A 15,941-nucleotide genomic window follows, 5' to 3' on the forward strand; every position below is an offset into this window, starting at 1 on the left:
CCTGTTTGCAAAACACATGCTGTTAATATTGAGCTGGTCCTTTGCCCGACTCTTTCAACCCTACCCTGCACACACTACAAGCTGGTGGTGGTGCGGGGGTGTGGGTGAAGACAAGTTACAATAAAGTACCATTGATCTGTTGGTCTGGGCCCCTCTGGTCAATGACTCTTGTGTGTTCTCCAGGTTCTGTTGCCATGCCAACGGCCGCAGAGCTGAAAGGACGCAGGTTTTTTGTGTCAGTCTTTAAGGAGTTTTGTGAGGAGGACAGGCCCCACCAGTGTCACAGCACATGCAGGTGCAAAGTCAGGCCCGGGTGGTCACACCCGCAGATCAACCTAGGAGGGCATCTACAGTGATTGGGGAGTTTATCTGCACACAGGTTTGCATCACTGCCCCAGGGCTCAGTGTCTGCTGCCCCCTAGTGTGTGTGTGGATGGCCAGCAGCTCCACTGGCCGTGTTTTCCAACCTTGAGATGAGTGCTTTGATGTGGGGAAAATTGAGTGTAACTGTCAGGACAAGTGGCAATTTATTATATCGTAATTTGCTATTTAGATCACTTTCCCATATGAATGGGACTGATGTAATGTGCAACTGACTGGGAGGTGATGTCTGCAAAAAGGTCTGAGGTCACTGGTGATGATAAGAGCCGTCATCAGGGATCCATTACACCACGGCGTCTACTTCAGCTGATGGACTCTAACGACGTGGCACTGCAGTAGAAAGCATTTAGTTTTGATTAGACTATTGTTGGCGTGGTGCATTTAATTAACTCCAAGATGAGATTTTGTTGTCTGGGAATTGATATGCTGCTGTTTTAGCCCGGGCTAACACGCTGACTGGGGCCTTGTTCCCTCAAGGCAATCTGTAGCAAGTTAAGGAACAAATCATATAATGGAATATTCCCCCCCAGATGCTCTTACACCTTTTACTCCCAGCGTCCTCCCCCTTCCTTATACCTCCCAGACAAATTGACTTTTAACTAGACTCACTGTCTGCAGATACTGTACAGGGGCTCTGCTTCTTTGCCCCACATTACTGCACTGGTAAAATATATGTGTCTGTGAGCTACTGACTTTTAGTGTCTGTGTCGATGTTGACCATCCTGCCAACTAAACATTTTTATTCAAAAGTGCTAGATCATGATTCGAGTCATAAAAAGCAAATCAATGACAAAAACTCCTCAGTGAGCAAATTGAGACCAAAGATGGTAGTGAGAACAAACACTCCCCTTTCCCATGTTCATTTAATCATGTGGGTGACAGTTTTCATGACTTGGGGGGGGGGGGGGGGGGGGGGGGGAGCGGAGAAGAGAGAGGGAGAAAGAGAGAGAGAGAGCGCTGTGTGCGGGAGTTGAATATATTAGCTGATGAAAGCTGCAGAGCGCTGTTCAGCTAATCGGAAATGCGATCCCCTTATTGGGTTTGATACACACAAGCCAGAAGCCCTCGGTTTGCGCCGATGCTTCATTATAATCGTATAATTAATAGTCCTCAGCCCTTTTCTTTGTGTGCACGTTGGAAAGAGCAGAGAAGAATAAATGATTAAATTAAAAGGGATCTGATGCTTTTTAAAAGTGGGTTTTAATATCAGCACTGTAGGTTATTTGAAATATAACAGCCTGGTCTTTTTTTATGCACTCCTGGAGAAGAAGATAAATGGAAATTACATTCATACAATTAATCCCTGGCAATTTGAAGAACAAAGGAGTTTGATGTAGAACACCTCTCTGAAAGCACTGGTCTCTCATTGTATTATAACGTTATTATTATTATTTTTTATTATTTTTTAGGAACTTTTAGGAATCTTGAGGAAGCTGATAAATATGTAACAAGAATCCCAGACATGAACTTTGAACATTGAGGTCAGTGATGTCCCACTGAACATTTGACCTGATTATTTTGTTAAAGTAAACAATAATGAATATCTACAAAACTTCTTGTGAAACAAAGACATTGACAGAGTTTAGGTGATTTTAATGATCGATGGAGGCAGAAGTATTGTAATAATGTGAAATCAATTACAGTTCATCATAAGTAAGGAAGCCTTTTCTGCGAAATATACTTAAAGTGGCTACAAATGGCCATGAGTGTTAATACTTGTCATATTATCCTGTTGGCTTATTATTGTTGATTCATACAAATGATTCATTAGCGTGTAAGCAACAATACACAAGTGTAGCTGGTCAAGGAAACTAAATGTAAATACTGTGTCTACTGTTTATTACATTGATCTACAACAGAGCATCAGGTTTTAAAAGTGAACTTAGAAGTAAATATATATAATTCACTTTCTTTACATGGTGAGACAGAGCTTCAGGTATTTGCTCTCTGATTTCCCTCTTTGATACAGAATCTTAATCTGTAAAGTGACCAGTAACAAAGTATGTAGGTGGAGAGCTGTATGAAGATGAGGTACTGTAAATGGAAACACATCTCTGAAAACCCTGTACAATACTTACAGAAAATTAACACACTCAAAATACCTGTGTCCCAGACTGAACTGTCAGCAGTTGAGTTGCATTGTGGGTACCAGGTTTCGACTAAGAGGAAGACTGCATGAAATGAGAAAAAAGAGAGAAAAGATCTTTTGGTTAAATTTGACATATTTCATATTATTTTGAGCTTTCCATCATCACTCTGTCATTGTAGGAGTGCAATGCTAAACGGGTGAACGGTTTCATTAGTGAGGACGGAGGGTGTAAGAGTATTTACTATTTATTTACTATAACTACCATGATTTTAAAAAAAAGATGACTGTCTGAGTAGATGGATGGATGGATGGATGGATGGATGGATGGATGGATAGACGGATAGATGGATGGATGGATGGATGGATGGATAGATAGAAAAAAACAACTAATCACAGATACTCTACATTATATAATAGTAAAGTCCTGTATTGTCACACACTGAGGTTGAACTGTTAGTAGATACAGATCTAAAAACAACCCTTTCTTTATGAAACACATTCGATGATTTGTGATCTTGTCAAGCATCACTGCCCCTTGTACAAAGTGCGGTCTACATGCTTGTAGTTCCAAGCCAGTGTGGAATGTACTGATGAGGTAAAAGGATTTATTCTTGCTGTTGTAAATTTTAAAAGACTGTAAACAGAATCTATGTTTTTGTCATCACACTTCCATATCTCCAACATAACCGTTAAACAGAGGCCATCTTTTAACAACCCCGCCATATATATTTCTGTTTTTCTTCTGCCAGTTTAGAGGAGTGTAAATAAATGTCAGCTGACGCACCGTAAATCAAACGTATCGGTTTAGGGCCTCAGAGGAAATGATGGTAACGGGAGGGGGTCCTGCGGCGTGCTTGATTGTATCACCGGTCTTCGACATCTTTGAAAGACAGAGATCCTGCACATTGATCCACATAAACATGAGCATGCGTATCCAACATCATGTCCAACATGGATCCTTACATTCAGAGGCAGCTCAATGTTAAAGTTTAACCCAATGTAAAACAAATGGCGTTGTTCTAAATGTCTCATGGCAGGATAATATCGGGGCGCTGGTGGCTGTGGGGGCTGTCAGCAGCACGCGCTTAGTATCGAGGGATCTTTTATAGCGTACGTCCTGGAGAAGCAGGAGAGAACGCTCACAGGCTGCAGGAACGTAGTGTTGCTGTCAGGTTAAAAAAAAAATAGGTGCCTTGAATTTGATGTTTTTTGTATTTTCTTTAACTGAATAACCCAGGGGGAAATTTCCTGATGACACTTTTATTACCACAACACTTGAAGTGGGTTTGAAACCTTAAATGTGGCTCTTGATTTTTTAGAAAACCGACTCATTGTAACGGCGTCTGTTTATGGACTATTTTAATTTTTTTTCTTTCTTTACGTGGAGTACAATCTGTCAAACTGAATCATATGTGCACATATTCAATCTAAATTAATACACCTACAGAAGTGTTATGGCTTTTAAACCCCATATGCCTGTATCCACTTTACTTTTTCTATTAGATTATCTTGAATTGTCTGCTTTCTCATGGGATATCGCTCTCTCCTATCTTGCTCTAACCCTTGTGCCCACTGCGCACGATATGTCTCCGCATAACCATGAACCTCCACAGCCACAGAGGCGTCTGCACCTCGCTGACATTTATCACTATTATTCTCATCCCTGTCTTCCATTTATTTTACAGTGTTTCAGGGGGAGTGTACACCTTTTTTCTCCCTCTGTCACTATCTCTCTTTGCATTCTGGACATGGCTGAATTGAAAAGGTCTGCTGGGTATAGGCGTCTGAGGGTTCTTTTCCTCCCACGCTCACTCCCGACTCTGCAACAGGAGTATAAAAATACTAATGCACCTACCAGACTTTGCTTTGTGCTCAACTTTTCTTCTGCCCTAACTTGCAGGAATGTGATTTCTTCAGTGGACTCTCTTCCTTCCACCCACAAAATCTTCTATGAAATTAGCGAAATAATAAATATTAACTAATAACAAGTATCCATGGAAACTCTGGTCCGAATGCGATGTTTCCCCCCCTTTGCTTTTCAGATTGATGCTGTTCATTTTTCTGTAGTCTACGTTGACATTTCGGCTTTTGATTGCGTCCGCGACTCCAGTACATTACAGGCTCGGAGTGATTTTCTGTGATTGCGGAGGGCTGTGAAAATGTGACTTTAAGGACTCTGCTTTCCGGTCAGGTCTCCCTCAGCAGAGAGATGATGCTTCGTGCTGCGACCATCGTCGTCCTTTCTCAGAAATCAGACCTGAAGAGAGGCTCTGACCTCGGAGGGGAGGGGGGGGGGGCTTGTTGGAGGCAGCCTGGGGTAATTTACCTGTAATGGGCTCCCCTCCGGCTGCGAAATGAAATTCACCCACAGTTTAAAGAAATCCATCATGGAGTTCTCAAAGCATTCATTCTGATGGGCCAGACTGTTTGTCCGTGTGTCTTGATAACATTAACTCATCCTATTCATGTAGCTGTCCATCATTACCTGTTTACTGAACAAAACAGCTATCACTTTATTCAGGGTCATAGTAACCATTGAGGACACTGAGCTCATGTTTTTAAGGGATGAGTTTCTTTCATTTTGAGATTCTACTTATATCATCCAAAATTTGTTTTAGGCTAAAAACATGAATTTAGGGATTTCATTTTTCTCCACTGAATTATGTTTCTGGCAGTGTGGAGAGAATCTTTAAATGTAAGACTGAAGATTCCCAGCTTCATCCCTCTAAGTTGCAATAGTTTTGTCAAAACATGTAAAACAATAATAGCAGCAGAAGACCCGTAAGCCATGCATATTTAATAGAACAGGGACTCAGCGTCTTACTTGGAACGTGGATCTCTTGAACACACAGTCAGGTAGAACTGAAACAGTTACTCAAAGACTGAATCTGTCAATTGATTTAAAAATCATCATTTTGAAAACCAACCAATTAATCATTTAAGTCAGTTTTATGCAAAAGAAAACAAACATTTGTTTCCAGCGTCTCAAATGTGAGGATTGCTGGTTTCCATTGTTTTAGAGTGAACTGAACTGACACCACCTGGAATAGAAGGAAACTATATGACATTGTTCTATACTATAGGACATTTCTCCATGTTTTGTGAACAAAGAATGGTTTGAGCAAGTAGTCATCAGATTAATTTCAAATGAAAATATAGTGCAAATGTTGTGTTGTGGTTCCTTAAAGAGAAGGGCTTGCCACCTGACTACCACAGCACTTACAGTTAATTTGTGATTTCTAATAACTTGTTGACATAAATGCTTAAAAATGAAATGCATTCACCAACTGTATTGTGCCAATGGCAAACTAAGTAGATAAGAAAGACTTTTAGAATCAATTGTAAATGTATGCATGTGTGTGTGTGTGTGTGTCTTGTGTGTCTTGTGTGTATACGTGTATTTGTGTGTGCTTCATTGTGCTGACTGGTTTATTGCTGTTCCAGGTGACGGAGCATGAGAACAGCAGAGTTTCAGGGTGCTGTTTTCAAGCACCACTGAAGCCACAAATTTGATTATTTTTTTCCCTCCACAAGTAGTTGAGGCCCCCCTCTCTATCTCTCTCTCTCTCACACATACACACTCACACACATACTGTACACACACGCCGCCCCCGCCGCCTCCTCAGATTTGGACGCCCTCTCCTCTGGTTCCACCAGTCTGCATTATGCATCTGCCATTCTGTTCCCATTCAACATCTCTTGTTACGGTGATCTAGCAGCGTTACGTGCTGCTCTGCTGAGGTTTGTTATGGCCCCTTTGTGGTATGTACTCTACATCTCACTCTAGCATCTTATACATAAAACATACACAGAGAAAAAAAGAACGAGGCCTGAGCTGCAAATGTTCTGCCAGACATCAGGCCAAATCATTTTGTCGTTCTAATGTTAAAGTGACACCAGGGGATATCCAGTCATACTTGATCTACAAGTTTAAAAATAAAGAAAAGGTCCTGAGATATGTCTCGGTTAAACTTTACTTATCCCCTGGTCTCTAACTCTCCGTCTCTTATTCTCTAAACCCCATTGAGTGAGACTGTGGACAGATTCTATCACATCAGGGGGAGATTAAACAAAGAGTCATAATGAAACACTGAGTTTGATAATGGAACAATAGAAGCTCTTTCAATTAAAGTGCTTTCTCTAGAGAAATCTGCTTCAAAAGACTTTCCTTCAGTAACTTTGTCATTCAGTGTCTGTTTATCCATTTTGACATTTAAATCCAACTTTCTTTAACCTTCTTGCAGCCAGAATTCAATAGCTCTCTAACATCCTCCAATCAACGTAATGTGAAGCTGCAAAGAGCCGTAGACTGTGTAATTAGTGAAGACAGAAGTTTAACAAAAGGATGAAAAAAACTAGTCTTATATTTTATTACCTGGTTTTTCAGGCTTTTTTTAAAATTAGCAAAATTGATCTGAAACCATTAGTTAGGGGAAAAAATGCAGTTATGTATATAACTATAAGTGCTACTATTTGGATCATTTATTTATAATTTCTGCCAACCAAACAAAGCAAAATGTAAAACAAGCAAAAATGCCAACATATTTTAAAAAACTTTTTTAATGTTTAAAACAATACAACGATACTCCTACTCGTCTTTTTTTGCCCAAAGTAAGTTGAGAAAATTTATATCACGCTCGTATGTTTCTTTAAAATGTAATGGTTATCTGAGCGTAGCAGCTCTTCAGGCTCAATGAAAAGAAAACCAAACCCACCCACCCACCTACCTCTGTAGCTCACTAGATAACACCTTATATTTAGTTTGCCTGTTCAAAGTGTAACTTGTCTTATTAAAGTTTTACAGGGGTTACTCTTGGCTGTGAACCATTCAAAGCTGTTTCCCCCTGTTTGTATTTACCAGGCAAATATAAACAGAGGGGTTGATCTTCTTCTCTGACTCTGATCAGTGCATTTCTAAGATTATTGACTTATGCCTTTAATCGCAAAAATAATGGATGCTGTAATCATGACCAATAGATATGTGACAAAACTCTGTGGGAAACCTTTGATGATGGAGAGTCGGGATACAAACAAGCTTTATAGCAAAGCTGGGGAACCTGTTTCCTATGAACGGCCATTTCAGTTTTTATAACATCCTCCGCAGGCCATACTAGAATATTAAACCCATACGTTATATCACAGTAACCTCTCTGATGGCTGGATCTGCTTTTTTTGATGATGCATCTGATGTCAGATGGTAGTGATGAGAAGGATGATGATGATGATGATGATGATGATGATGATGATGATGATGCTCGTGCTCGTGCTCGTGCTCGTGCTCATGCTCGCAGTTGGTTTCAACCAAAACAAGTTGCTAACATTACCCCTTTCCTATTGGCATACATGGCTTGCAAAAACAAGATCAAAGTCGGCAGTGATCCCATGCACAATAATTACTAGTTGCAGGAGGGAAAAAATCGAATTTAATTTTCCAGGAGCATTTGTCCTTGTACCTCATCCAGTTTACCTGCATGTTTCAGCCGTGACGATGCTGGAGATCTTTTTTCATCACTGTGACTGTGTCCCGTGCAAGAAGAGAACAAACTTCACACAGTCGATTGACAAGGTTGTGTGGTGACAGTGCTAACCACTTAGTATCACCACGTTAGTTTACAATTTTATGTTGTTCTTTTACTATACAAAAAAATGAATTGCCGTCTTATGCGTGTATGGTCTTATGGGCTCAATGTGGCCCAGAAGCTGGAGGGTCCCAACCCCTGACTTTATAGTATATGTCTTGTAATTTTTAGATACTTAAGTAGTCAATGTTGGTGGTGGGAGAGATCACTGTCACGATAACCTCTATTGTTCATATCAACAATTGGCTTCACATTGTCATATTGTTTTGATGTAGAGAAAATGCTACATACAGCATCATAAAAGAAACACATTGTGGTGTGAAGCCTTTCACAGAGATTTGTGTATAATTTGTATCCTACAGATCTGCTGTTGTCACTGTGATTTATGAGCATCCCGGATGGGGCTAAACAGCGTCCTCTCAGCCACCTCTGTGCTATTCTCAGTGAGTCGGTTGTCGAGCTGCTGTCTCGGGCAGCATCTTGTCATGTGTGATTTGCTCTCCAGTCCGGTCTCTTGAGCCAGAGGGCCAGCTGCTTCCAACTTCAGGGCCTGTTATCTACCGAGCCCCTCTCCGTTGCCTTTGGCCGCCCCCTGGTCGTCTGTCTGGCCTCAGATTTAGTCAAACCGCAGCGAGTTTACAGATAATTATCAGGCGAAGGCCAGCTGGGTGGCACACGTCCACGGGCCCTTTGTTGCTAATTGAATTAGGCCGCATGCTGGAACCAACGGAGAAATGAACAGTTTCCCCCAGCGAGCTGTGTGATTAGCGTGGAGACGGGAGGTCGGCTCAGGATGGCGTGCTGGTGGTGAACATGGTGTCTGACCCAACGCCTGCGTCACATTTCTGTCGGGTTCCATTTTATTACCTGTCAATGTGCAGCAGACGATCAGAACGTCTCTGCGAGGATTAAATATCTTTTATCGTTCCCTCCATTTGCTTTACAACTTATTGACCTGCTCGACATACAGTCAGCAGTATCCTTAGTTTTTAACAGTCAGTCGTATTCACAATGCCATCATATGTTTCAGACTTGTGCATTGAAACTCATCCTTTAGCTAAACTACAGTCAAACACAGAGACATTCATTCATATTTTCCATTCACTCCTCTGGAAAGGTGTCATCTATCGAAGACAAAGAATGGCCCGGTTGAGGTGATGGTGTGCATTCCTCTATATGTCATCGCTCTTGTCCTTGATCTTATCTTTGCACCATTCTGAGATGCTATTCCCCTTTTCCTTCACTCGTCCTCGTTTTTATAGCTGTCATCTTTTCAGCTCCTCTTTTTGAAGATGGATAAAAATGCAAACTTAGTGCATGTCTGAATGCTAAAATGAAGCAAAAGGGCTATTTATATCGCCTCACTGTACATGCTGATAACCTCAATATTTTGTTGGCACCTTTCTTGTGCAAAGAAAATTTGAAAACCTCATAAAATTCGTAGCATTCACAGCTGCTATTCTGGCAACGGGATTGTGAGCGAGTAGGGAAATAATTGACATCTATGAAGGGAGAGAGATAAAAGCTAATAACAGACGAGTTAACGTGAAGGTGTTGAGTGTTGCTCGTGTACGTGGGGAGTGTGTGTGCAGCACAATCAAACCTTTCCGCTGCACAGTTACTTCCATTCTTTTGCCTGCGTGTCTGATGCCGTTTGTCTGCAGCAGAAATTGTGCCTGTGCTGCAGAAACTAGGCCATTTGGGCTGAAGCCTGACATGAGTCCTGTGTGATGCTCAATGACTGCGGAGCACTCAGAGGTTTATTTCTGGACGCTCGGTGCATCATCTGCTAGCTCCGCTTGCCCGGCGAAGCTCGTGGCTTCACTGGTCTGCAAGTAGAGATTAGCATCTGTCTTTTTTCCCACAGCATTGTGGGGATAGTTATGCAAGTCCGCGATGTCGTATTACGCCTCTGACGGCTCCGAACAAGTTATTTGCTCGTCAACTTAATTATTTATACTCACCTCTGTTGGATGTGAAAATTGGGTTGTTGTGCTCTGCAACGCGACAAATCCTTCATTCTCACAGAATTAAATTGAATAATAACAGATTGATGTCAGACCTATGTGAATATGAGAGCAGTGGATAAGACACACTCTATTATTTATAGTTTTACTGTTTTTACTCCCATATTATTAATTTAGGGTGTTATACATTTGCGTTGCTGTCTTGTACCATGTATGTATTATGTCTCTTTATGGCAACGTTTGGTTTGCTTGATATTACAATCAGCTTTTCTTCTTTTGTGAGTATTACTGTGTTTACACATGCACCGTCCTCTCCTAACAAAAGACCATGTGGATTTATTCATCTCTCCTCCTCTCGGTCTCTCTCCTCTTCACCATGCTCAAATTACAATACCTTCTTTTGTGTCGGTGTGTGCCACAGAGACCATGCATGAAATTTATTGGTCCCGAGTCCCGCCATTTGACACGCAAGACATGGCTAACAGATTTTGTGCCATTTCCCATTTCTTCCAGCTCCTGTGCAAAGCTGACCTTTCCTGCCTCCAGGCTATATTTAAACCCTGAGCACCAGAGACTTATGGCGCCATGGGAAATTTTATTATCAGCGCTCTCCATTTGTCTGACTTAATTCCAGCTCGCCGTAGATTGTGCCGAAGCGTGCCGTATATTTACACTCAGCCGGGGCAAACAAGGGCGCCGGTGACAAACCCGACCATCAACATCTTAGCGGGGGTGACACCTGGTGAAGCATTCCTTTGAACCGTGCTGAGGAACAGAGATTATGGCTACTATTTACAGTGCACATCCCCCGCGGAAAGGAATAAGAGGAATGAAGAGAAAGAGGGTGATATTATTCCATCAAGTGGAGGGTTGACCAAAGAGTCAAGCGCAGAGGGACTTGACATTTTGAAGAATCTCAGTTGGTAAAATGTCATAGATTTCAGCCACAGACGCATTGATCAGCCTTTACCGTTTGTCGTCATTACAGCGGAGAGTGGGTTGAATGAACTACATTAGCGCATGCACACACACACACACACACACACACACACACACACACTATTGTACTTCTAGTACTTCTATTTTAGCAAGGACACTCATTTCCAGCATGCATTCCCTCTTCCCTTCAACTAACCTTAACATCAAAACCAAATTCCTAACCCAGATCGGAATTCTAACCCTAACCCTTGAAGTCTCAAGTCTTAACCCTCATGCAGCTCATTAAAAGTGTGTCAGAAAGTGAAGACTGCCCAAAATGTCCTCACTTTCCTAAAATTACCCCACTCTGTGACGTATAGACTCAAAATGATCCAAACGAGTGTATCTGTACAAATACACAAACACAACACGCACACACAGACATCTATCTGTTCACTGACACTTTTTTTATTCGCACTCTGGCAGGTCTGAGATGGGAGTTCAGCGGGTGCTCCAGGTGGACCTGAAAATGGAAAGCTTCCCGGAGCCGCTGGGCAGCCGATGGATGGCGTGGCAGGTGGAGTACCCGGCGAGTCGCGCCACCACTCAAGAGGTGGAGACGGAGATCCGACTGGCGCAGGAGGACCTGGCAGGCATCGTGCCCCTGGCCATGGTGAGTGATGCCACTTCCAGCTCGGTGCAACACCCACATTGGTGGCAAACGCACTCATCACACTGAATGTGAAATCTGCGTCTTGATAATACAAAAGACCATATTCTATTAATTCTACAGCGTGAATCGCTGTTTGTAAATGTTTGCTTTCAGCACACAGATTAAATGCTTTGCATCTGAAATGGCTGAGAGCTGCTGCACTTGTAAGCATGAATGATGGGGGCCTGAAGCAGAGAGATGAACATTATCAGGTCACTTGTTCTGTGTGGATTATAATGACGTTTTTCATAACATAACATGGATAGAAAGCAGGATATTTGCTTTTACATCATGTAGAGTAAAAGTAATTTACCTGACATTGAAGAACTTCTGATAAGAAAACATTGATATTGATAAAAGTTACCATGGCCACAAGCAATGTCACACACTCAGTTGTATGTTGTAGTTATGTTACATATGTTAAATGCATACTAGTCCCACACCTGACGACCATTATAAACGTGAGGGGTGTGAGCTGCCACCCAATTCTTATAAAACTAGAAGGGTGCTCAGATCTTTGCCTTTCGTCATCTCAAAGAAAGTAAAAAAAATTCCCGGACCTATCCCCTCAACAAAATAGTATTTTTTTTAACACTCAGACTAAATATCAATAGTTCTGGAATTAGCTGGAACAAATTACTGCATATTCTCGAATTCATCAGTAATAACGCAATCACACAATACATTTATAAACACTGTGAAAGGAGTTATTCAGTTGAATTGATCATTTATACTTCATGTGAACTTTGTTGAAAATACTAAAGTACATTTTGTATAAAATTGAATTAACTGCATATCATTTTATTGGCTGTAATTTTTAACAGAGCACAGTAGTAGTAGTACTTATACTCAAGTATTGAACCTGAATCCTCCGTCTATTACTGGTGCTTTGATAGAGCAGGCAGAGCTGTAATGTCTGTGCCCGCAGAGTGTATTTAGGAGCAGGGCAGGAGGCAAGCGTCTGTAGCTCCCAGCATGCCTCAGATGGCGTCTGGAGGGTGGCTCTGGCCTGAGGGTGAGCCTGGAGCTGTGTCTCCCTCAGTGAGGCAGAGTTACTCAGTTGTGTAGATTTACCAAAACACCCCTTATAGCTTCACACAGAGAGCCATTCACGCTTCTCCGCAGCTTTGCTCAGTGACCTGTGAATCACTGCTTCTGATTTACATCGAGAGAGAAAAAGCAACATCAACTTTATTGATGAAAGAGAAAGATGTGCCGTCACATCAGCAGCTAAATACTGCAACAAAGGTTGCATACATTTCTATTTTGGTGCTTCTGATCTGCACAGTACAGACCTGACTGTTGTTCCAATATTATTCTCTAAGTATTGCCTGTAGCTGTGCAGATGATAGATGCCTGTGGGTGGCTGTTCCTGAATACAGAGGGATGCGGCGCGAACTCACCCACTGATCCATTCTCAGGATAATTAAAGCTATGTGTCCAATGCTGCCGTGTAATTTCAGTTCTTTCGCTCACATCTTTTTCATGTCACTGACGTATCCTCAGCCCTGCTCGAGGAACATATAGTTAGCTCCCACACCTTCCACTGGCAAAGGACTGCAAAGATGATTTGCATGATTATCTCGTAAAGGCTCAGCTCACAAAAGAGATTCCACCAAAGAATTGGTAAGAGCCTGCTCATTGAAGAACACATTCTAAATAAAATGTTCATCATAAATTCTGATTGAAATTCATTTGGCTTGTGTACATATATAAATTCCATTATCGTTTTTGCGAGACAAATCTGTAAATTAGTGGACCCCCTCCAAAGTCTAGCATGCAATCATCAATCAATTCCTAAAGTGTCGGCTTTTTCACTCTGATTATTCCGCTCATTTTACATTGAAGAGGGAGTTTTTACGACTCACCATAAATCATGTGATTTTTTCACACTGACAAAAATCCATCTCAGTTATTAGCCTGATTTTACAATTATTTGCTAAATTTGGCTAAATCTATTAGGGACAGGAAAATTGCCCACTGAACTTGTGACAGTTTTGTTGGGACCAAAAATTCTGAACCTCAGTGGTTGTTTCCATGTTCAGGAGAGTATCACAGGACTTTCCCTTTCATAAAAAGTACCGGGGGGGCCCTATAGTGAGCCGAACCCCTTTCAGACATTCACCGGATCTTCCATATCTTCTCTGGAGGAGGTGCATGAACGCAAATGTCAGAGTGAGACGCTCCGCAATTTCTACAAACTTTATCGGCCTGACCTCAAAGTATATAGTCCATGGAAATCGAGGCGAAGTCAGTGTGTGAACACAGCGGGGGGGGGGGGATCCCCCACCATGAGCGAGTGGGGGGGTTGATTACGCTTCTAATGCACGACAGACACAAAAATGAAAAAAACTAAAAGAAAACAAATATCTCCCGGTGAAAAAGCAGCGACGTGCACATGGAAGACACTGATGAAGATGTCAAGAAACGTGATCACGTGATCTCCACAGCGGAGTTAATACATCACTTCCTGCCTCTGTCTGTTGCACCCGGCTGCTCCACCTCTCACCTGAATAACGTGGAGGATTAGATGCTGTTGTGAACGTGTCTGTGCAGAAAACCTCCCGCTGTGTTGTGCATGTGGGAAAGGCAGACTGTGGGTAAACTTCGTAGCCAGTTCTTCAGATCGTACCTGAAGGTAATGTCTGAAAATGGCTATAGTGTCAGTGAAACAGCTGCTGTGTGTGGGTGTGGATACGGTATATTGACAGATCAGTGTAAACCTTTAATACTAAAATTTAGAATCATCATTCCACACAAGAGCTCCTTACTTCCAGCCACCCTGTGCTACTTAACACACAGATACTTATACATGCAGACACATTCTGAACTCATTACCTCTGTCTTTCTCCCTCAGTCCCCTTTTCTCTCCCTCGCTCTGACACACACACACACACACACACACACACACACACACACACACACACACACACACACACACACACACACACAAACACGCACACACAAGGCTTTTGCAAACTGCGTGCACCAATATGAAAGAAGCACACAAGCGAGAAAGAGGAAGGCTGAATTAGATTACTTGAGATCATTGTGGCATGAAAAGGCCCACAGATAAGTTCCTCTCCCTCCCCTTTGCAACAATCCCCGCCGATAGAAAAGAGGAAGTAAGGTAATGTCGGAGAAGTGCTGTCAACCCACCTTAAACACACAGACACAGCAGCCACTCTCCGCCAAAAGGAAAACACACTCAGTGATTCCATTAGAAAACTGGTCGCTGTGCCCAGAAGTCAAGTCACTAAGTAGTGACTGAGCGGTGAAGATGCAGCTGCAGCAGACACGCAGACACGTGAAGGTGTGGGTGGACAGAATATATGACAGTCACATAACCAGTATCAAGGAGGTTCACCGAGGGTACAGGGATGGTGAGATTAGGGAAGGTCTTCATGAAGCAAATATTGAATTACTTTGGTGGCGTGCTCATTTTGCAGTATGGGATTACTCTACAGGGAATCACGCAGACCTATTGACTCCAAGATGTCTGCCCACAGCCGTCCAGATCCAGTTTCATATTTTTTTTACATTTCAGCTACAGACTGCTGCTTCCTGAAAACATCAACTATAGTTTCACTCCACAACTCTTGGTCAAGCGTGTGTAAAGGACAAGGTGGGACGTCCCGACAAAGGCTCCATCCCTGATCACTACTGGGCAGACTCTGGCTCCAAATGTGCAAGAAAGCAGGGTTCGTGTCTGGGATATTTGGGCTTCATTTCTGGATAGTGGGAGGAAGAAGAGATGGGTTGTCCATACATATAGTCTGTAGTCCTTACTAGGAATTTGTGACCATCCACACACATTACATCTGCAAAATACCATTATAAGAATAGAGCCTCTCTGTATAGAGAATACAGTCTCATTCCACAGATACCCAAGGTAAGGTTATAGATAAAGGCCACCTAACAGTACATTGCAGTGTCTACAGTCAGGGACTTTCATATCTAAGTCAGATGCGCCAGACAGAGAGGCACCAAACTCAAGACATCTTGAGACTTGGGGTTGACAATTGCTCATGTTACTCTGTTAGCGTTTGTATATTCTTCCACCTTCTGATAAGACATCAGCTGCTGCCTGAGTTCACCTTTCACCAGCTTCCAGAGAACTTCCAAAACACGTACGTCCATATGGTCACATTCCTGTGAATGTGGTTCAGATGTTCACTTGGAGTCAAGGATCAACTAGATTTTTTGATGGAAGCTCAAAGTCACTGGGACTTGAGAATTTGTCCCAACAGAGTGTAAACTAAAGAACTAATATGCCAATTGTGATAAGATACACT

The 15,941-nt window shown here is 42.2% G+C and overlaps 1 protein-coding gene across 1 annotated transcript in view; it reads left to right on the forward strand.

Annotated features, from left to right (window-relative positions):
- si:dkeyp-14d3.1 (transmembrane protein 132C) overlaps nt 1–15,941 on the forward strand; it is a 136,791-nt gene that overhangs the window by 87,024 nt on the left and 33,826 nt on the right. The window contains exon 4 of the mRNA XM_034596552.1: nt 11,421–11,607. Coding sequence (XP_034452443.1) covers nt 11,421–11,607 — 187 coding nt within the window. The remainder of the gene's footprint in view (nt 1–11,420; nt 11,608–15,941) is intronic.

The sequence above is a fragment of the Hippoglossus hippoglossus genome, chromosome 9 (assembly GCF_009819705.1).
Source record: "Hippoglossus hippoglossus isolate fHipHip1 chromosome 9, fHipHip1.pri, whole genome shotgun sequence".
Lineage (NCBI taxonomy): Eukaryota > Metazoa > Chordata > Actinopteri > Pleuronectiformes > Pleuronectidae > Hippoglossus > Hippoglossus hippoglossus.